This window comes from Copidosoma floridanum, unplaced genomic scaffold, assembly GCF_036245765.1.
Source record: "Copidosoma floridanum isolate Cflo_tuat_1 unplaced genomic scaffold, Cflo_Japanese_pri ptg000040l, whole genome shotgun sequence".
NCBI classification, from domain to species: Eukaryota; Metazoa; Arthropoda; class Insecta; order Hymenoptera; family Encyrtidae; genus Copidosoma; species Copidosoma floridanum.
Window position 1 is genome coordinate 7,383,111 of NW_028321917.1, and position 23,145 is coordinate 7,406,255.

The 23,145-nt window shown below is 38.2% G+C and overlaps 2 protein-coding genes across 2 annotated transcripts; both read right to left on the bottom strand.

The window, feature by feature from the left end:
* Positions 1–10,560: 10,560 nt before the first annotated feature.
* On the bottom strand, positions 10,561–14,060 carry LOC106644803 (dietary and metabolic glutamate transporter-like). Its single transcript, XM_014360473.2, has 6 exons — positions 13,957–14,060; positions 13,782–13,850; positions 13,471–13,712; positions 13,034–13,260; positions 12,378–12,649; positions 10,561–11,634 (listed from the first exon to the last, which is right to left on the bottom strand). Exons 2-6 carry the CDS (start codon positions 13,798–13,800, stop codon positions 10,877–10,879), a joined length of 1,518 nt encoding a protein of 505 aa, XP_014215959.2. The 5' UTR covers positions 13,801–13,850; positions 13,957–14,060; the 3' UTR covers positions 10,561–10,876.
* Positions 14,061–15,016: 956 nt separating this feature from the next.
* LOC106644822 (dietary and metabolic glutamate transporter) lies at positions 15,017–22,395 on the bottom strand. Its single transcript, XM_089597813.1, has 3 exons — positions 21,812–22,395; positions 19,448–19,710; positions 15,017–16,301 (listed from the first exon to the last, which is right to left on the bottom strand). Exons 1-3 carry the CDS (start codon positions 21,834–21,836, stop codon positions 15,066–15,068), a joined length of 1,524 nt encoding a protein of 507 aa, XP_089453939.1. The 5' UTR covers positions 21,837–22,395; the 3' UTR covers positions 15,017–15,065.
* Between the last annotated feature and the right edge of the window lie 750 nt (positions 22,396–23,145).

The window sequence follows — 23,145 nt, forward strand, 5'->3', positions numbered from 1 at the left end:
CTTGGCAAATGTATGTAATGGCACAATCAAAGTCCGTGAGCTTCCCTTTCGTGTCTCCTAAGATCAGAGGCTGTGGTGCAAATCCTGTGACACAAATCGCAACGAAAGCAATGCCAACGGGCCATGTGTACCGAGCGATCCCAGTTTAGTCTAAAAGATGCTGAACACAGCAAACATCGGTAAAAATGGTGAACTAGTTTGTGATGTCTAAGGCTATTTTCATCGGTGAAAGTTCCTTGGCACTCGTCACAGTCGAAGTACTGCCAAACCATATCATCATTTTGGACAATACTGGTTTGGCACCAGATGGATTTGCAGTGTTGGGTCGACAAGTGGACTTCGTTTTGATTGGAAAACGATGGACATTCAGATTCGGAACTGATATGAGCACACGGATGTGACGTAACAGTACTACTTGCACTGGATTTTTGGTAATCCATTGACGTGTTCTCCGGAGGTTTCGATCCCGTTTGGATTTGTTGACAGGTGTGTGTCGAAAGGGTGTTGTTATCCCCAAAAGCTTGATGACACACATTACAAACAAAAGGATTTTCACCCGCGTGGACCAACATGTGTGTCTTCAATTGATAGCGGTATCTAAAAGCTTTCGGGCAGATGTTACAAACATGGGGTTTTTCACCCGAGTGGATAAGCATGTGCGATTTAAGATATAAAACTCGCGTAAAAGCCTTTTGGCACACTTTGCAAACATGGGGTTTTTCACCCGAGTGTATAAGCATGTGCAAATTGAGAGCTTGTCTATGCTTGAAAGCTTTTTTGCACACTTTGCAAACATGGGATTTTTCGTCTGAGTGTACAATCATGTGCAATTTGAGATTATCCATACGTATAAAAGCTTTTTGGCACACTTTGCAAACATGGGGTTTTTCGTCCGAGTGGATAAGCATGTGCAAATTGAGAGAATCAGTACGCGTAAATGCCTTTTGGCACACTTTGCAAACATGGGGTTTTCTGTCTGAGTGTACAAGCATGTGCGATTTGAGATAATCCATACATGTAAATGCCTTTTGGCACACTTTGCAAACATGGGGTTTTTCGTCTGAGTGTATAAACATGTGCGAATTAAGAGCTTGTCTATGCCTGAAAGCTTTTTTGCACACTTTGCAAACATGGGGTTTTTCGTCTGAGTGTACAAGCATGTGCGATTTGAGATAATCCATACGTGTAAATGCCTTTTGGCACACTTTGCAAACATGGGGTTTTTCGTCCGAGTGTACAAGCATGTGAAAATTGAGAGAATCAGTACGTGTAAATGCCTTTTGGCACACTTTGCAAACATGGGGTTTGACACCCAAGTGGGTACGTATGTGAACTGACAAATTACTATTAGAGCTAAATTTTTGCGAACATATGGAACACTGGAAAAGCTTTTTGCTAGTATGCGTGGCCATGTGTTTCGTGAGTCCAGCTGCACAGGTAAAAGTAATTTCACACGTGCTACAACGATGATGCCATACTCTTGAGGAACTAGGATCTTCGGCCATGTTTAGGTGAGGGATGTAACGTTAAAATAAACTGCCAGCGTTAAAGAGCAGTGATGTAACTGTGAATTTAAAAATTTGTTCAATGAGTACAACTGAGCCTTTAGAAGTATTTAATGATATGAAAGCGTTACCGAAATTGGTAGCAATTTTATTATTTTGAAACAAAAACTTACGTTCTATATCGTCGATTTCGAATGGTTAGAACGAATAACTCTCCAAAAACACTCGTTGAACTGACTTCGTAGACTATTAATACAAAAAAAAAAAATGGCCTCGAATTTAAAAATTAATCTCAAAATCCACTTCTCATATCGAGTAAACCTTATATATGTCCATGTACACGTATGTAAAGATGTGTATTCGTTATTGATTAATTAATAAATAATGTTTTTCAAGAATCAAATTGTACACTTTAATATTATAACAACGAAACTTTGATTAATACTGACGTGTCTCCAAAAATTCTGTACGCTAACTATAGGCAGAGTAGTTTCCGATAGCAGTGCACACACCTGCAGTATTGTAAAATACATCCTTAATTAAATTTTAATGATCACATAATTTCTGTTCTCGAAACACTATGTGTCAACTGCATCAACCTTAAAACAGCCAATATTTATCGTATGATAGAGAGTTCTATACTTACTTTTTTAGGTTTCAGTTGCTATCTATTATTGAGATTTTTTATCGGAAAATAAGTAAAGAATTAATATTTTAGATCGATTAAGTTTTCCTTTTGTGATAATACAGTTCGTTCCATTAAAGCTCTGAATAGGTGGAAATATTTTTACTCTTAAAAAATAGGAAAGGAAAGGAGAGGAAAGGGGCCAGACAAGCCCTTTGTGTGTTATAATATTCAATATTATAACACATGTTAACAAATATTGTGTAGATTCAGAATTTTCTAAGTATTACTACTCTCAATTTTTATAAAATTCTATTATTACTTTATATAAGTAGGCAATATCCTTAAGGAGGTTTGGGAGAAAAGTTCAAAATGGAAAAACGTACAAAAAAAAGTGTCTGTTATATTTTAGCATTTAAAGAGTGCACATGAATTTTTTCAGATTTTTCACCAGGGAAAATTTTCAAGAAAAAAAATTATGAAATATTGACAGTTTAACACGGTCTCTTATGAGAGAGCAAGGTTAGGTTTGCCTTTTAATTGAAATTAACGTACATTATAAATGTGTTGGAATAAAAAAAAACGTTTTCATAGATAAGTAACTTGGTATTAAAGGAAGATGCTCTACAAAAAAATCAAGCCTTGCCAGGCATTTTTCAAAAATATAAGCAGTTACAGTCGTACAGTTTCAAGTTTGTAGAGTGAAAGAGGAGGTGCGCGGTAAAGGGGGCACATGTGCGTGGGCAGGGGGAATCCCCGTTCCTCGCCTCTCTGAATGATACTCCCAAACCTCGTTAAGTGTGTGAAATATTTAATAGATGTGTACAATAATAATTATTTCTCATTGTATAGGTAGCGACTTAGTACTTGTATCAGTGATTTAAAGCTATCAGATATTTTTTGATCATAGAAAAAAAATTATGTCAAAAGTTTATCATTATTTCATATACCTAACTATAGCCAAGAAAAAACATTGCGCCATGAAGATTTTTGTTAAAAGAATGAAACCTTAATACCAACATTTGTTTTTACAGGACCTTCAGCCTCACAAAAATGTAACATAATACTTGTTACATATTAATTCAATCGTGTGCCAAGTTTTATGACAAGCTCATCATTTATTCAATTTCGGATATAAATACCTTGAGAGAGAAGCTTTAGGACGCAAAATTGGTGGTCGAAATGAGAAGCTGTTTTTTTTCGGTCACAGGAAATGGGGCACTGCCGTACTGAGGCAGACAGTTTTTAAAAGTTACATACTCCTATAGGCAGGTTATGCGTGGGAGTTAATCAACTATTTGAAATTTTTTTTCCTCGAGAAAATAGCACACGTAAATTTTTTAATGTCACCCCTTAATTTAATTCCAAATAAAATTGATAAAATCGTACTCACTGCTTGTACCTGCAACCGTATCCACTTAGTCATAAGCAATCTTTCATAAGGTTAAAGTTACCTTTCACGACCTTTATGTTTTGTGGCTTGTAACTTATTTTTAATTTAAATGTTTATTTACTCTTTTACAATTAATTTGTTTCTAAATTATACATTAATAAATTACTTATTTAACTACAAAATTTTTTTCAAAATTTTTAAACAGTATTCTTTAGGAGCAGCTTTTTTCTACATTAATTAATTATATTTAATAATTTGTTTATTTTAAAATGAACAAAGAACTGTGTACTCAATTTAATCGTTTTTTCAAAAAGTGTTACATTATTTCCATCTTTTTTTCATTACTGGTTCATTCATACAAGTGTAACTTACGATATGCAAACGTGACACAAGGCTCTTTGGACAAATTATTTAAATAAAAAAAAAAAATTAAAAAAAAAAAAAAAAAAAAAATTTAATTAATTAAATTAATTTTTTTTAAATTATAGCGTAGTATTTTTTGAAAATTTTTTCACTCGCGAATAAAATGATTTTTTGAGTCAATCTTCATTCACTGGCATGTAATACACCATTTGACTATTTGAGATAAAGCGGTACTACAGAATATTTTTTCCAAGCCTTTCTTTAAATACTTGTTATGATTATTATATACGCAACTAATAATGAGAATATTCCGGCACGATGTTAGAGTTTTAACAGTGTAGGAAGTTGTTCTCACACAATTGAAAAATTCGTTGTAAGTGGGCAGACTCGTACTGGACAGTCTGACTACACGTGGTGCCATGACTGTGCTTTATAATGTTTATGTTTTTACTTAAATTATGTATTCTTTTAATTATTTATTGAATAATAAAATACGTATTAAAGCTACACCTAATTAGCAAATATTTTAATTCCAAGGATAATAGCACCAAATTCGATACATCGCAGTAGGTATAGGTTATTTTAAAGACCGTTTCATAAAAGGTATTTCTACGTTCATACATTGTCTTATCTTATCTTACTAATATATAAAGCAGAAGCGCTAAAACCGTTGTAATCTTACTAATATATAAAGCAGAAGCGCTAAAACCGTTGTAATCGCTAACCGCGAAAACTACTGAACCGATTTTGTTGAAATTTTGCACACTGATTCATGATACTTTCTAGATGGTTTTAGTACAGTTTTTATCTTAAAAAATTTAATAACAATAGCAATAAATGAGCTCAAAGTTTTGCAAAAATACGCCAGCTTTTCACTTTAGTTCAGTAAAATCCGCTAGGTGGCGTCGACATAAAATCGAAGCTACCTGCAACATAATTAAATAAGTGTGGTTATAATAGGCTGGAGCGTATCAATAGTGGTATAGTCGAGCTTCGGTAGCTCAACAAACTGTATAAAGAATGCTGATAATAGTCTCGCAGCTGGGTATCCCGGTTACGGTAGACACTCTTCTCTAAGGGGGAAGGGACCTGGGTGTCCATTCACCCTGAATCTCGACGAGTGCGATCAAAAAAAAAAAATTAATTCCAACCGATGCCGTCTCTGCCACAATACCAGGAGACATATCTAGCCAGGGCACAATCTGCTCCAACTCATCAGAGTTGTGAGGGAGTTCCACCATCCCACCTGGTGCAGTTAGAGAATTTGTGGCTACAAATGTAAGCAAGGGAAGAAAACAGCTCTGAGCTCTGAGGGGCATGGGCAGCCACAACGGCTACCTTCTTGGTCGTTGCGTCCCCAATGCGCTAAGCGCTTACCCACATGTTCCCGTCTAAAGATGAGCAGTTGGTTATCCGGGGAACGACCCGAGACGAGATATTCTTTGGTCAGCAGCGTACCTCCCTCTATCACAGTCTCCGTATATCGAGACTCCCAGGGTAAGAATCAAGCAACCGTAGCCAGCTCTTCATCATCAGGAATAAGAATAGCCTGGAAGTTTCACCACTGGCGCTTTTTAGGGCCATTCTAAGTATTTACGTTCCCTACTTAACCATCAATTTCATCGGTTCTTTTTAGCATCCACCTAAGTGTAAACTACCTTGCCAACAAATACATTTTTATTACCATTTCCGGAAGCGATTCGCTGACTAAAAGACTATATTAACTAAAGACGGGCACTATTAAACCAAGTCAGCCATTCACTAGCAGACGTCATCTGAGGAGTTGTTCTTCGCAAGGCTGGAAAACCCGGTGACCGACGACCCTATATTACCCTCTCGACTCTAAGAATTCAACCAGGAATCACTGATCCTCTCCAAGATCTGCGTTGGGCAAACCTATAACAGCTATGTAGGAAAAAAAACTTGAGCCAACGGGACAGCCTCCACTGGACAAGTATCACTAACCAATCTCCCCATCTAAGATCACCAAAACAACTGAATCTGCAAATAAAAAAGGTGCTTTAGACACCAACGTCTTCGACGTTATACTATGTATATTATTTTATATAGTAATAATACGAGTGACTACATTTTAAAGTTGCGTGGCAAATTAATGCGTCGTTATAAATAAAAATAATTTTAACGAATCCCACTAGGGCATGTAATACTACTCTATTGAAGAAAGCAATACTATAGGATGGTTTTTCTTAATTTTCTGTATACAATATTATGTTTTGGGTATTAAGTATGGACTAGAAATAAGTGTGGGAGCATATGTGATAGATGTAAGGATAATGTTACAGATGTAATCAGCATAGGCAGTAGAAAGTTGTTTTGAAATCATCGGAAGATTCGATGAAATATGTAGTCTTGGACTGGCCATCTGATATAGTAATTATATGGTATTGTATAGTGATATATCGTTTATAATCGTTAACTTCTTATATTTTAAAATATAAATTAACACTGTATACACTCATTCCCACCATGACTGCATTATGTTCGTACACAATATTGTTTCACAGAAAATTTTTTTACACTCGTGATACTGTTGGCCAAATAATTTCATAGAAGTATAATTTCATTTTTGGGTAACCAAGCATTTGCTGTCCACTGATGTTTTTATGACATGTTTTTGTTCCTCATTCTAACGCCATTAAAAAAAAATTCCAACGATTTTTTCAGATACTTTTTTTGACGATACATTATTTCCTCTATGTGAAGAAAAAATTTTTAAATACATCATCATTAGATTAAAGAAGTTCTTAAAGTAATTATTCAAAAAGCCTTGGTCCCATAAAAAAGTATTTGAAGTATAAAGTTCACTCTACAATTAAAGTTGTTCAATAAACATATTTTAGGTAAAGACACCAAAAACATCCACTTAAATAATAATAAATCTGTTCTCCTGACAATTTTTTAGTGCTGTAGTTAAAAGCTTCAACAATCTAAAACTTTCATTAGCCTATTACTGATATCGTTAATATTATGATTATATTTAAATGTGATATTTTTAAATTCATTTGATCGAAAAAGTATCTCAAATGTTGTTGAATAATGTATTATAAACATCATAACGCACATTTTATCGTTTGTACTGTTAATAAAGGACCAAGTGAAATTATAGAAATTATAGACTAAAAAGCATAGGGCCTAAACTTTAAATTCATGGAATAAACTTGATCAGAAAAAATAAAATTAACTTTTTTTGTTGCAAAAACTTAAAAATGTTTGCAAAATTTTTGTTTCATTTGAGTATTGTGGTATCAAAACTAAATATAAAAATATTTATGGGGAAAAAAAAATATGGTGTTTGATGGGATTCGACCCCATGTTAGTTATAATCAGGAAAAAAAGAAAAAAAAGGAATAAATCAATTGATTAAATTACAAAAAAATGTGTGTGCACTCGGTGCATCACAATGGGTTCGAAGAGGTGAGGTCGTTCGCAAAGAGGGGTATAATCTGAGACAAGATTCTCTATACCCCTAGACGGGTCACGTACCATCGGTATCTCCTGGCAACTCAATGTTCAATATGCCTAGCGCTTTCATACGCGCTTAACCACTCGACCACCGAGCTCTTGTTTCCCAATTTGTTAAATAGACGATTTGAAGCTAGCATAGATAAAAAATGCCATTAGGCAAGACACTCGTGAATGTGTTAATTGCTTAGCGTTGTAGTCAGTATATCTACAGTCCGACCAACGTGTCTGCAATCGGTCATATAGGTATACTGGTAACGTGTTAAAAGTATTTACAAATCGTTCTCGAGTTCCTTGCTGGAGGGCGCTGTTTTTACATCTCTCTCGAAGTTAGCTGACGGGTAATAATGTGTAAACACAGCTATGGGTATACCTCTAAAGTATAATCACAATCTTCCATCTTAAAGCATATTAGAAAAAAACGAAATTTTGCAGCCAATCCAATGCTATAAATGGCACATTTTGGACACTAACTCAAAGTTTCTACTCTCGCTCATGCGGAAAAAACGAAGTATGTATCGTGATCAACGTCAGCTTCTACGGCTAATCAGTACGGAAAGCGTGACACGTGATTAATTGAGAAAATATTTTGTTTATTAAATCGACAAAAAAAAATAAGCTCAAATCTCTAATTAAAAGATTATTTATAATTGGTAATTAAGTGATTTGTTAGTGTCAAGTTCATACATTAGTACGTCGTTCGGTCAGATCTATCCACTTATAAAGTATAACTGTCTGTAAATATTATTTGTCGTCCATTGACTTCTCATGATTACGTTTAAGATGTAAAAGTGTATTACATAACTGTTGAGAAATGTCATTTTTGAGAAAAAGTGTGACATAAGTGGATTTTCCTTGATTCTCTCTCTTTGCCCCCCCCCCCCCATGCCATACTTTCGGTTTCCTTTACAACTCAGAAGGACATTACAGCACACCCCATCACCACAACACATATTTTGAATTTTTTAAATTTTATTTATTTTTTTTATAACTTAGTTCCCACTCATCGTAGAACCCAGCATCTTCTGCACTATGGTCAAGGCCCTTATCTACTCTGCCATGGGCGTTACCTGGGGTCTTATTGCGTGCTTCGATATACGCAATATGGTTCGAGATTTACCGTCACACCTCCAACCTTATGGCGAGTAGGACCTTATGCAGTCAAGAAAGAGTTAACTTAAAAAGCTCACCGGTCTTTTTTAGGGCCATCGGACGTCGAACTACCTAGCCATTAAATATATTAGAACTTAACAAAGTTGACAGAAAACACACTTTAGGGGTCACAAAAATTATAAGCATGCCAAAAGTCGCAAGAGGGTGAATCGGAAGAAAAACTTCAAGTGTATCTAATAAATACAATTTTACTTAGGCGTCAAGAAACTGACGCAGAAAATTTATCGAGATTGAAACAGCAGCGTCAAAATCGTCAACTAAAGAGTCCATTACGTGAGAGATCAGCTTTTCATTGTACCCTCACAGCAATCTCTGAAATCTTTAAAGATCCTACTTCAGATTTTTTAATGAGTAGAAAATGTATTTGTGTTTTTGTAGCAATAAAAATGTAGGGTTTAAGGTCCAGGACTTTGTTGCTCTGGTAATAAAGTTGTGAAATATGAGAAAAAAAATTTTTTTTTAATATAAATTTTTTGGGGGTTTAAAATCTTAACAGCTTTAAAAAATAGCCGTTTTCGTGAATTACACGGGAGAAACTGTAAATCAACGGCTTCTTATGGCCACCGATTATTTTATGGCATAAAGAACGCACGGTACTTTTCAGCATAATAATTTTTTTGAATTTTTACACCTCATTATTTAACCAAATAAACTATATGGATTCCGAAAAAATATGTTTGTAATAAGAAGATTTTTGTTCTTAGATGTATCAGGAATATGTGTAAAATTTCTAACTGAAAATGTTTCACATTACATGTCAACACACTACGGTGTTTTATTTAGTAAGTCTCGGGCGAAGCCGAGACGGGGGGCTGCTAGTCTGTTATAGAAGTACAACTTCATACTTTTTTTTTTTTTTTATGATTTTTTTCGGAATCCAATACACGACACCGACTTAGGATTAAGATTAGTTTTAAGTTAAAACCTACAGTACCTCACCCCAATGTTATTTTAATATAATTCTAAATTGTAATATTACTGTAGCTATGAAAGTCTTTAAGGATTGAATGAAGCTTCCAAATAAATACATTACCCAAGTAAGTATTTATTAAAAAAAAAAAAAAAAAAAAAAAAAAACTTCATACTTGGGTCCCAAGCACTCAGCATAGCAACCAAGCACGTAACATATTTTTTGTTGGATCAATTGTAGTTACATTTCACATATGATACTCGTTTTTGAGATCAATCGTTAGAAAATTCTTGCATTTATTTACAACAACAGGCATTTGTATTAAAACATGCGAAATGAAAGTTGAACGGCACGCTGAATCTTTGTAAAACATTTCCTACTCATGTGTGACAACATTAATAGCTTTTACACTAAGTTCCAATATTTTTGTCAGAGATCGCTTTTTACATGAAAACTGATCAACAGATGATTTTTAAAATCGCTAGATATTTAATTTTAGATGTCTATAAATTTCAAACTCTCACGGAACATCACTTTTTGTGTTGTCAAGTACATTAAATATAGAAAATCAATAACTGTCCACCAAAATTTGGATTTTATGAGCATAAAAATTGTAAGACTTTGATTTTTTATCAATAATTATACTAATAAGTGTATTTTGAATAAACTTTATTATTTGTTTTTACATACATCGGGCTTTTTTAGAGCCACAATTTTGACAATAAACGTGTAGTTATTGATCAATAGTCAATGCAGGCCATGAATGAATACGATATTTTCAAATCTGTACAAGTGCGCCAATATTTCCTTATAACAATTCATAAGATAACAGATTTTTATTTTTAACCAGTACGTCATTCCAGTGATTTATGTAACGTAATACGATAAAATTTGACGCTTCCATTTAAAAAATTAAAAAGAGGAAAAAACCTTAAAAAACTTTTTTTTGGAGTAAAAAATAACTGGCAAAACGCTTCTTGAATATTTCGTTTTTAATTTCAAGACTTATGATTTCATGCTCACATCATGAAAATGTAATATTATAAAAACACTTGTTAGTTTTGTGCAAAGACTTGATATGTTGTTGAGCATCAATAGTTGCGTCAAGAATTAAAATGTAAGTATTAGTATAACAGTTCTTGAAAAATTCTACAATTACTTCCTTCAGTTTAAAAGTCTGCTTTTTTTTTTTTTTGACGATGTTTAACTACCCGCGATAAATATGATACCAAAATGTAAAACAGACATTCCCAGATAAGGATTTACCGGAGTGTCCACACAAAAGAATACGCGCGCTCGGTGATTAAAATTATCCATTATCGGCAACGAATGTTTCGAATACTCTACCTTCGGAACAAAAGAGTCGAAGCTCGCTTGGAGCTATATATATGTATGTACGCGTTTACGCGACATTGACCCAATCATCAAGGCTCGACGTAATCGGTAAATTTCGACTCGACGGCCAGCAGTTCCGACTCCTTTTTGACGTCCGCGCTGTCGGCAAGGCGTCTCTCTTTCTCCAAAAACTTGGGGTCGTTCCACTCCTGCAGCTCCCCGCTCCCGTACACCAAGTAGAACGCATTCGAGACGACAAAGAAGGCAAAGACGATCCAGAAGACCGCGCGCCATTCGCTTATGGTCTGGTTGGGCGTGATGACCCCGACGACGTAGGGCGAGACGATGCCACTGAGCGTCGATATCCCGTTGGCCAGGCCCATGATGGTCCCGGCGTAGTTGGGCCCGAGGTCGAGGGCGTTGATGAGTATACTGCTGATGGCGCAACCCATAAGGGCCATGCCGATGGTGAGCATGGCCACGGCGAGGAAGCCGTCGCAGCCGGCGTAAGAGACCGCCACGACGAAGACGCCGGGCCCCAGGGAGGCGATGGTGCAGCCGATCTTTCGGACGGCGCTGATTGACGCGGCGCCCCCGGAGATCAGCCGGTCCGAAAGCCACGAGGCCAAGCAGCTCGTCAGCCACATGCAGAGGTACGGCAGGGATGAGAAGTAGCCATTCTCGCGCACGGAGAACTTAAGGACGCTCGACATGTACTTGGGCATGTCGCTGCAAATCGTGAGGAAGCCCCAAGAGTTGCCGATCGTCGCTACCATGAGAGCCCATACGGGCAGGGAGGTCAGGATGTGTCGCCAAGGCGTCGGGGGTACACTCTCGTGCGTGTGCTCTGAAAGGTGAAGCCAATTTTAAGTAATGGCTACGCGCGTATAAGAACTGACTCTATGAACTAATGGAAAAAGTTGTAAGTACGCACAACTTTTTCAAAATAATGCGTGTGCGCTGGAAAACAGGGAAACGAGGGATTTCACTGTTTCAACTACTTATAATTTTTTGAACCGGTGAATATGGGTAACTGCAAAATAGTAGATTTTACTATGAAATAGTGGTACTACTCGAAATAATATATATGCATGGGTTGTGCAGTTCTCTTCGATCGGGTAAAGATCGGTACACTGAGAGAAAAAAATAATGAAAACTATTGAGAAATTCTAACAAAAACTACGATTTTAAACAGTAAATCGGATGCAAGCTGTAAAAAAAGAGAAAAAATTAATATTTTGTAAACAGTAAAGATTATTGTTTTAACAATAAAAATTATGGTTCGAAAAGTAAAAATTATGGTTACAACAGTGAAAATTACTATGCTGAAAAGTAAAATGTACAAACCGATCCTTTTAAGGTTTACTGTCATTCTTGCTGTAATTTCTCTGTAATTTTTATTTATTTTTTTTCTCACGGTGTACTAAATTACTTATAAATATTTCAAATTGAAATTTATATAGACGGAGTGCGTAAATAAAAAATCCAAATTTTTCACTATTTCGCCAGTGAAAATCTTGTTTAGTTGCGCAAATAGTGAAGCTTTCGCTATTTCAAATTAGAAGAGATATATTTTGAAGCGGCACTTACTGAGTTGTTTCTTGAGTAGCTTGGTTTCCGCCTCGGAAATGAAAGGGTGCTCGGTGGGCTTGTTGTAGCACAACATGCTGTTGAGGAAGAAATTTACGATCCCGACGCCACCGAAGAAGTAAAACACCATGGGCCATCCCGTTCCCGCGGAGTACTGCAGGATCAAGCCCGAGGCCGTCATGCCGAAAATTGTGCCCAGTGGCGCGCCCGAGAAGGCCACGGAACCCGCTTTGGATCTCTCGTTCTGCGGCACCCACTGCGAGAGCAGCACGCTGCAAAAGTACCGAAGCCCCAAACAGTGTTTTTAACGTCACTTGTTTCATTAATTTTCATGAAATTGCTTTTTATACGTACACGTCACAAATATTTCAATACTTATCGATTTCTTTTGCCCCACTAATTAGTTTATACACGTACAATAAACAAATTCAAATTAAAAAAAAAAAAAAAGGGACAACATAAAGTTGTACGTAATACTACATAGAAAATGCACGTGGTGAAACATGCATACTATTTAAGTGGAAATCTAAATGTTTCGTCATCTGTATAGCCAATAACTTTTTTGACTTAAATATAGACTCTTGTTATAAATAAATTTTGTATACGTCACAATTTCTGTCGAAAAGGACCATTTCGCGTAGTTGGTACACAATTACCTGATGGCCGGGTAAGTGGCACCCTCGCAGAACCCCATGAGCACCCGCAGATAGACGAGGGCGGTCGAGCCGCCCCAGATGACGCAACTCGGGGTCAGGATGGTCAGCACGGCCGTGGAGAGGATACCCAAGCCGAGGGTGTGCTTACCCCCGAACCTCTCAGCGATCACTCCTCCCGGCAGGTTGGTCAGGAGGTAGCCCCAGTAGAACGAGGAGAGTATTATACCCTGTGTTTGCGGAGCGACGGATCGTTAGTGTTCAAAAAATGAAAATTACTCTGACTCGGTCAGATTATCGTGCAAAAAAAAAAAAAAATTGATGTTCGGTGCAATTCTTCGAAGATTTACGTGTTTCGTTTTTCTCGGCAATGCCCAGAAATGACCGTGATTTCGTGAAAATGGTTGTAAGTATAGGAAAAAAAAAATAATAATAATAACCTGTGTGTATTCGCTCCAATCGTACAATTGTCCATCGATATCTGTGTCTTTATTGTTATTTATGGTGGTATTGTCGTTGTTATGATAATCCGGGCAAGTATCGTCTACGTATTCTACACTGCCGTTAGAAGGTTGCACCATTTGGGTAATGGCTATTGACAGGCAAATACGCATGGAGTACGCGTTGAATAGGCCGAAGAATGCCATTAATACGACTACCCATCTTTGAGGGATAAACGAGCCTGAATCAAACAACATTCATTATTATTTTAATATCATCTCGAATGCAGGTGATTGGACGAATTACTTACAATTACGTAAAGCTGCCATGTCAGCTTTTGTGTGCGCTGTTGTGATTGTCGAGTTAATAATTGCAATCGCTGAAAAAGAAGATAATGGAAAAACAGTAGGAAGTGAACGGTTGATTGATTTCTAATAAATTACAGATCACTGAGTACAAAGTTGGGTATACCATGTTACGCTTACCTGTTGAAGAAACTTTTCTTACTGAAAGTTCGAATCATCGATACCCGAAGACAATATTCGGAGCATCATCGAGTAGTAATCGCTTTTTTTTAATCTCTAGTTGAAAATATGTAACTAATTACTTATTGAAATGTGTAGATTAAGCGCCTTTTAGAAATACTACTCGTAACACACGTAATTTATTGTAGTGTTGGTCTGTGATAAAAATCAATTATTTCTTTTTATTTGTGGACGGTTTTTATAAAAAATCATAAAACTCACGAACGAATGGATCTGATTGCTTTATTAAACTTTTTTCCAATTGTTTACACACATCGCACGAGTCATCGATGTTACCTTTGTATGATTTTTTTTACTCGAATTTTTCATCGTTACATTCAGATCCTCAAATAGACGTATATACTTACACTGCCGAACGACAGTAGTGGTACAAAGATATGTATCTTATTAGGATAAAAAATATAAATAAATTTGTGATGACAAACCAGTTGCGAAAACTACTTTGAAATACGCTAAAACGTAACTTTTAGCTGAAGAACACCCGCGGTCCGAAGCTTTGTCGAGACAATCATGGCATTTGACTAAAATTTGAGGCAATCGGAGATAAGTACTCACGAAAGACTTTTTTCCTTTTTCATCGTAGATAAAATGTTATTTGGAAATTCATAAAGCACCTACTTAACGCGCCCGTTCGCTAGAAAAGATAAAGTTTCATATACGATATGCAATGTCACACACACACACATATATATATATATATATATGTGGTGTCGCGCGCACACAGTCAACAGTTTATACATATATATTGTTTTCTCTCAAAGCGACTCCACCAAATCATCGATCACACTTTTCTACACCTATCTGCTTAATACACATGTAATATCTTAACTGCACATCGTAACGCGGTAGCTCAAATCACTCGATCGCAAGAATATCCTTACTATTTGTACAAAAAGCTACTGAACACTTTCATGAAAGAAACTATGTATATAAAAAAACCAAGCTCTAGTCTAATCTCACACTTAAATTATACACGAGAGAAAAAAAAAAAAAAAAAAAAAAAAAAAAAAAATACTCGATCGGCAAACAAAACTTCACCACCCGGCGGCTCACTTGGTCTGCACGGCCAGCAGCTCCACGGCCTCTTTGGCCTTCTTGGCTTTCCTGTCGCTCTTCTCCTTCCTCAAAAAGTCCGGGTCGTTCCAGAACTGCACGTCCCCATCGGCCCACACGACAAAGACAAAATTCGTCGCGAGAAAGACCACACCGATGATCCAATAGACCAACCTCCACTCGCTGAGGGTCTGATTCGGCGTGAGCACCCCCACGATGTACGGCGTGAGTATCCCCGTGAACGAGGCTATCCCATTGGTCACGGCCATGAGGGAGCCCGCGTAGTTGGGCGACAGGTCCAGCCCGTTGACCTTCATACTCGGCAGCGCCGCGCCCATAAGGGCCATACCGATCGCTATCATGGCAACTACGAGGGCCCGGTCGCAACCCGCGTACGACGCCCCCACGATGAACACGGCCGGGCCCACCGAGGCTATGGAGTTGCCGAGCTTCCGCACGTTCTTCGTGCTCATGTGCTTGTTGACGATCAGCCAGTCGGCCGCGTACGAGGTGACGATGCTCCCGAGCCACATGCACAGGTAGGGCAGCGAGGACAGGTAGCCGTTGTTCTCGATGGAGAACTTCATCACGCTGGACATGTACTTGGGCAGGTCGCTTATGAGAGTCAGGAAGCCCCAGCCGTGGCCGATCATGGCGGCGACGAGGGCCCACACGGGCAGGGAGGTGAGGACGTGCCTCCAGGGTACGGCCGGGGCCTTTTTGTGCTTGTGCTGGCTGAGCTGCTCGTGGAGGAACTTGGCCTCGGCGTCGGAGATGAAGGGGTGCTCCTGGGGCCCGTTGTAGCAAAAGACGACCCAGATGACGAACCAGAGGACGCTGAGGCCCCCGAAGAAGTAGAAGACCCCCGGCCAGCCGGCCTCGCTGTACCGGAGGATGAGGCCCGAGGTCATGGTGGCGAAGACGGTGCCCAGGGGTGCCCCGGCGTAGACGAACGAGCCGGCCTTGGAGCGCTCCTCGATGGGGCACCAGTGCGAGAGCATGACGTTCAGGGCGGGATAGGCGGCTCCTTGGGCCAGGCCTACCATCACCCGGAGGAAGATGAGGGTCCACACGCCGCCGTACTTGACCCCCAGGGGTGTGAGGATGGTGAAGATGGCGTTGCCGAGGATGCCAAAGCCCAGGGTGTACTTGCCCCCGAACTTTTCGGCTATCATGCCCCCGGGGATGTGGGTTATCACGTAGCCCCAGTAGAACGAGGAGAGGACTATGCCCTGTTGAGTGCATGTTTTATTATCACGTCATGATTTATAAGTGGTGTGTCATCGACGTCGTCGTCGCCACGACTGATGTAATAACAGCGATATCGCGTTTGTGCTTTTTTTTCCCCTGTCTCGCGGCTTTTCTTTTTTCTGCTGGACGTGCAAAAAAAAAAAAAAAGGAGGAAGCTGGTGGTGATTACTCGAACGATAGCGCGCGGTTTGATTGTGTGTGTTTTTGCGGTGATCGTCGACAACTTCTATTTTCGATTGGAAAGTTAACGGCTTAAGGAAAACAGAATCATTTTATTTCGAGTACGATTAGTGATAAAGCGCTGCAATTTGCGAAGTCCATTGACAAATTGATTCCCAAGGTCACAAAAATAATCGAATGGGTTCCCGGGTCATTTGGGGGAGTATGATGATTATATTGGTTCTTGGTGCATCGAATTGTACAAAAAAAAAAAAAAAGTAAGTTTCAACGATCGAAGGAAGCAAGTGATCATTGATCTCGTAATAGAATGTTATGAACTGGAATTTTCAACGTTACGATCAAAATTTAAAAACTTACTTGCTTTCTAAACCGGTAAATTTCTATGTAGGGTTTGGATAAAGTGTTAACATAGTAATTATAGAAGCGCTGTCTGAAATATTCGTAGAGAAAGCAGATTCCATTTGGGTTGGTGTTGGTGGTCTGCAATACAAGAACTTGGATTGTGTGATGAATGTAAGAGAAAAAGTCTAAAATAAGCAAATTATAACAATTTTTTGGGGTTTACTTGTTTCACATCTTAGTATCGTTCAAGACTACTTTACGGAATATACTTAACGGTTTCTATATACCTATCCACTAAAGAGTTAAAAAATTTTGTGATTACATTTTAAGCGACCCGCTATCTCCACTAACAGCATGAGCTCAATTTTCGTCTTCCCCCAAATGCACATCAAATAGTTGTCAAGATGCGCAGTAAAAAAGAAAAAGTAAAAAGAACTCAAGAGAAGGAAGAATATGCTATGAAAAACATATATTGCCGTACTCTTCGAGTAAAAAACTTGTAGTGGTACGACAGCACGTTCGTGAGGTGTGGCAGATAGTATCTAGCCCAACAGTAGGGGTGGGTTTGGAGTATGGCATACCCTAGCTGGTTTATCATGGCCGGAAATCAATTTGACTATTTTTTCTAATGGCTAGGAAATCCATTCGACTAGGGGTAAATGTTTCCATTACTACGTATTAAAACTTTTTACTGTGCTAAATATTCATAATGTAAAGTATGATTCTGGATTGAACGTTATTAATGACCAAACGTACTTGAGCTCCCCAATTTTTCAGTCTTTTATTCTTATTTTGTATTATTTACGAATACGCAGTGATTGGGTCATTTGCCCCTACATATTCATATCTGTAGAACTGCGTTGGATACTTAGTTAGTCATTCATGACAAATCGTACTCGGAAAAAAAAAATGATTCTTGTTTTGTGAAGTCGTTAACTGAAGATTCCTACATTGTGTTTAATTAAGAATTTTCACTTTTCTTTACAGATACCCACTTATGAGAAGAGAATGACTTCACGTATGGACTGAACAAAATGCCAAAGCTTCAAAATTTATAGAAAGTTCGTGACTACATGACATGACATGACTCTTAAATCTAATTTTATTATTATCAGTTTGTGGAATGCACGTAGAAATTTTCAGTAGAAAGAAATGTTCAGGAAGACATGCAAAACACAAGCTAATAATGTGAAAATGACATTTAAAAAGTTTAAATAAAATACTACTTATTATTTGGAAATATTGATTTCTCACAAAAATATAAAGATACACTTTTGTCGTGTGAATTGTGTTCTTACGATATGGTACTAAATAAAGAACAATTGAACAAGAAGCAACAAATTTTTTCTACGTAGAACCTACGTGAATTCTGGCAACAAGGATTTTAATTTTCAATCATCAAAACAATGAACTTTCTATACATAAAAAAAATTGTCTTGGTTCTAGAGGACCGGCTAGATAAAATGATTTTGGCATTTTTTACAGTCTATTATTATTCATCAAGTCATCCGCGAGTCAAATCCCACCTCGTTTTACCAGAACATAAGTCAAAGTTATTGCAAGGAAATCACGGGTCATATCCTGTTTTTGTGTAGTAACATTTGTTTGTCAACGTATCTCTAGATGCTTTTAAAATCTTCCCGATATATATATATTTTCGGGTGATATTTGTTGGTATAATAATTCACGATGACTCTAACTAAAGTGCTTAAATTTTATCAAAAAATGTTATTCCGAGATCAGTTTGTTTCGTATTTACATCGATGTTTAAACTGTTGATTTTGAAAACAAAACTTTAATTCGAAATACCCATGTACGTGCTAAAGATTTGAGAACATATTAATGATTACTTTAACTGGTTAAATTAAACTTCATCGTGTCATTCCTCGATTTCATATCACGAGACCGTTCGCTGGAAGACACGACTACGATGACACAACACGGTTATCTCGTGAATCTAATATTTGTTTTGACGTCACTTAAAAAAAGCTCGGCGACAATAAACTTTCATTATAATTTTTATCTGTCCTCAGTCAAATTAAATGAGGGTTTGTTTCTGTAATTTAACGTCAGGTCTGACCACGTGGTAAAAATGGTGATTGTAGCGAATAAAATGAAAAAAAAAAGATATTCAACTTCATGATATCGCGAACATTACGTCACAATAACTACATCAACAGCACATGGATATTCTAAAATAAATTTACTGTAAAAAAGAAAAAAAAAAAAAAAAAAAAAAAATGAATTTAGTGTTCTTAACCGCCTTTTTCTCAACTCTACGAATACAAATACATCATCGGCGAGAGGCAAAAATAATATTTGACAGTCGCCATCGTCGGCTTTATATACCCAACCGAGCCACAATACCGTCGTAATCAGCGGAAAAATTTTACGCTCGTCGTGCCAATGGAAGAAAAATCGACAAGCCGCAGACAGACCGATCGAAGGCTACATCATATCTTTTAAGACGCGATCGACTTATCGGAGCGACGTTTTGTGTACGTACATGCCGGGGATGAGTCGCAATCGCGAACGAGGGGGTGGGGGTGAGGGAGGGAAACAAAAAGCACACGACGTCGCGATCCTACGAGAAAAAAAAAAGTACCTGTGTATATTCCGACCACTGGTAGAGGTCACCGGCACCCTTGGCCGTTGCAGCGATGGCGGCGACCGTGTGGTGCGTCCTCGTGTCGTTGCCGACAACCGCGGGCTCGGAGGGACAGGTGTCGTCGCGGAACTTGCTGGTCTCGTTGTGCGGCTCGACCATCTCGGTTATGGCGATCGACAGACACACGCGGATCGTGTAGGCGCAGAACAACGAGAAGAAGGTCATGATGATGCACACCCATCGCTGCGATACGCCGGCACCTGGATCGACAATATTATTATTTTGCAACGTGCGTATAAGTACAGGCGTGTACAAAGTATATATTTCAGGGACTCGCAAGTGGCGCCAAGCGAAATTCGGAGCGAGGCTGCGGGGATTTGTTCGAGATCTTTAGCGCCATCCGCGGGTGCATTTATTGCAGGTGATTACACGAGGGCGAGGTTTTCGAGGTTTCAATTACTTTATGACGACAGATTGCGGATCTAGTCTCGTGTCAATACTGCAATGTGGAGTACTTCGATGCACTTTTCCCGATTTTCATGCAGCGGTGATGACTTTGGCAATTTTTTTTTTTTTCTTTTTTTAATGACAACTCAATTAAGTGTGTCAAATCGAAATTAGCATAAAGCGGTACGTTCGTTTATCGCGAAGGATGACTCGGCCAGCGCTCTCGGACTCAAATTAATGAGCAGTGAAATTTATTGCCGAGCGTCAAATAAGTACATTTTGTTTTTCATCGCTTGCGCGTCGCTGAACTGCACCGATCTTGGAACAAATGAGAACGTTTACTTTTTTTTTTTTTTTTTTTTTTTTTTTTTTTTTTTTTTTTTAATAAAAAATTTCAACGGAACTGTTGATCAACAAATTTTGTCAAAGCTGTGTAATAATTAATGAGTAGGCTTTCTGCTCTGAATCATACTTAGAAACTTTTTTAAATTAAGTATTTTACTTCGAAAACGATGTCAGATATTTGTAAAAAGTCAAAATAATGAAATAACATGGATAAGTTTTGGGTCAGCTATGTAGACAATTTTCTGGATTAACGATCATTGATAATTTTGTCACATTTGACATATCTTGGTGAGAAAAAATAAGTTTGTTCATCGTAAGTGGTTGACACAAGGGTTTAAAATTGTGATCGATTTGTTAAAAATTCAACTTTTATTAAAAAAGACAACAACTCTCGAAGTAAATTAATAACTTTATAAAAAATTGTTGATTTTTATCTAGAAAACACGTGTACGTTTAATATTCAGCGAAAAAAGTATGATAAACGATTTGAAGAAAAAAGTTTTGAGCTACCCTGTTTTTTCAGTTTTTTTTGTCATTAACACATTAAAGTTCTTAAACTGTTCTGTAAACAATAGGATCACATTATTGCCACATTTTCAAATTCCAAACGGCAGCTTAATTTTAATCCGGGAAAATGCTTGATTACACAACAAAAAAAGTACCTACATCCATAAATTATTTTACCACGTATTCTACTACAAAAACCCTCTAACTGATTTGTTTATATATTAAAGTTTGTTGGATTGTAAAATTTTGTCGACACCCGAAAGATACTTTATATTGTAAAAATGACAACTACCTCGAAATTAGTTATGATTTTAATTCGGAATTGCATGTCCAAATATTAGAATAGGACATTTCCTTTAGTTTGAGCCGAAAAAAAAAAAAAAAAAAAAAACACTACACGCGATTATAAATTTTTAAGCCAGAGAGCTATACCCAAAGAAAGCCCAAGTAATCATCAAAACGAGCGCGTTATCTGTCAACTTTCTATTTCAAAGAAGCAAGTGCAGAAAACCCGATTCCGTCAGACCGATATAGATAAAAGCGAACGAATGCACGAAAAGCGGCAAACCAAAGCCGTCGCGCATTTTTACATTAATTCACACTTTTCGAGTAATTTCAAGCACCAATGAGTGCAACCGATTAATCAAATCTGTTCAATGACATCCCACTTTTGTGATATTCGAGAACGATAATCTATGTCCTCGAGCCAACTTCAAATTCTGACAAAACGCTCGAGAATAAATTACATATCCACCGACGAGCGCCGTTGTCACTGTAAAACTTCACATTTTTACGATAACAACGAATACCAAAGACAATGCATATAGTAGCAGGTGTTGATTACGGCCCGTTATCGTTGTAGAAATTAAAAATCGATTACAGCCATTGGTGAGTTAACCGTGAAAAATGGACGCGCGCACGCGTTGAAATCGGCCGGTTTTCGGAAATAGTCCGAGCTGGGAGAGAAAAAGTACCCACGCAGCCATGAAGAACAAAAAAAAAAAAAAAAACGAAGCGTCTGTCGCAAATTTTGTGCACGTGTAACGTAATGTATATACTCACAACATTCTTTCCACTGTGCGGACATGGTGGCGGTTTTTTTTTTTTTTTTTTTTTTTTTTTCGATCGAAGCGAACACAACAAGCACGAGACGAGTCTTTCTATCGGCCGAGGAAAGAAAAACCGAAAGACGTGTGAAAGAAAAGGCGAAAAAACTCGTCCACCTAAAAATAGAAGTGCCGCGCACTCTCACTCGCGTTTTTTGCGATTATAATTATTATTATTTCGCTCGTTTTCTGCGATCCGTCCTCCTCTCGTTCCTCGTGTTCTTCTTCTTCTTCTTCCTCCGACACCTCACCTCATGACGTTCAGGCTTCCGCGAATCGACGAGTGCGCGCAGTGTCTTCCCGGCAAGTACGGGCGACTATATACTTTGTATTAGCTCTACCGGCGGCGACGATCGGCAGCGCGCGGCAGATAACCAACTACACACACGTATTCCTCTCTCTCGCTCTTTCGCCGCAGTCGTTGGACTTTCTTCCAAGGAGGTGGTGCTCTCGAGCGCTTCAAACGTCACCACGAAATTAAATATTTGCACTGCTGCCGCTGATGTTGCACTAAAAACCGGAAAAAAAAAAAATAATAAAAAAAAAAAAAAAAAAGAATCCAAGGGAGGGAAACAAAAGCCGCGTTGTGTGTCCTCCGCGCTTTGCCGGTATATATCGTTTTACTGCACACTGATAGTAATAACCATATAACTATATGTAGCACTAATTGTACCGATAATAGCGCGTGGATTCGGAGTCGAAGCGGGCTTTGGTATAAAACAACTGTTCGTATCGCCGCCTGTGACTGGCGGGAGCTCTCGTCCGGTCACGCGCATGGCCGAGTGTAGTAGCGGTGCCGGCGAGACTGAGGCTATCTCTCCCTTGTGCGACGATGCGCGATCGGCTTGTCCACTACGAGTACAGAATACTCGCGAGAGTGTGTGTCCGAGCGAATCCGTGCAAAAAAGTGGACAATTTGCGACGGCGATCGGTCGGATGTACTTGTTTTCCCCGCTCCCTGCTGCTTGTGGCGTTTCGATAAAAAAAAAAAAAAAAAAATCAGATGGGTACTCCTCAGGGTTTATATATAAATACGACGAGGCGAAACTGTGTACATTTATATATATATATATGAAATTGTTGCACGTTTTTTTCTCTCGTTTCTCTCTCGCTTGGACGCGAGTGCACGTGTTGTTACATTTTTAGCGCACCCAGCGAGCGTGCACGGCTCGCGTGTGGAAAAATCCGCGTCTGCTGCACCTGTGCTTTTTTTTTTTTTTATCTCTCGCTCTCTCCTCTTTTATATAATTCATCGAGCGAACTTTATCACCGTCATAATTATTTGTACTT

Bases quoted from the DNA above. Each gene is read 5' to 3' on its own strand.
- LOC106644803 (XM_014360473.2), bottom strand. The intron at 12,650-13,033 runs GTAATTGTGTAC...GTACTTTTGCAG, and splicing joins GCCACTTACCCGGCCATCAG to CGTGCTGCTCTCGCAGTGGG. The intron at 11,635-12,377 runs GTAAGTGCCGCT...TTCACCTTTCAG, and splicing joins GCTACTCAAGAAACAACTCA to AGCACACGCACGAGAGTGTA.
- LOC106644822 (XM_089597813.1), bottom strand. From the start codon at position 21,836: ATGTCCGCACAGTGGAAAGAATGTT. The intron at 19,711-21,811 runs GTGAGTATATAC...TTGTCGATCCAG, and splicing joins CGCACAGTGGAAAGAATGTT to GTGCCGGCGTATCGCAGCGA. The intron at 16,302-19,447 runs GTACTTTTTTTT...TGCACTCAACAG, and splicing joins AGTGGTCGGAATATACACAG to GGCATAGTCCTCTCCTCGTT.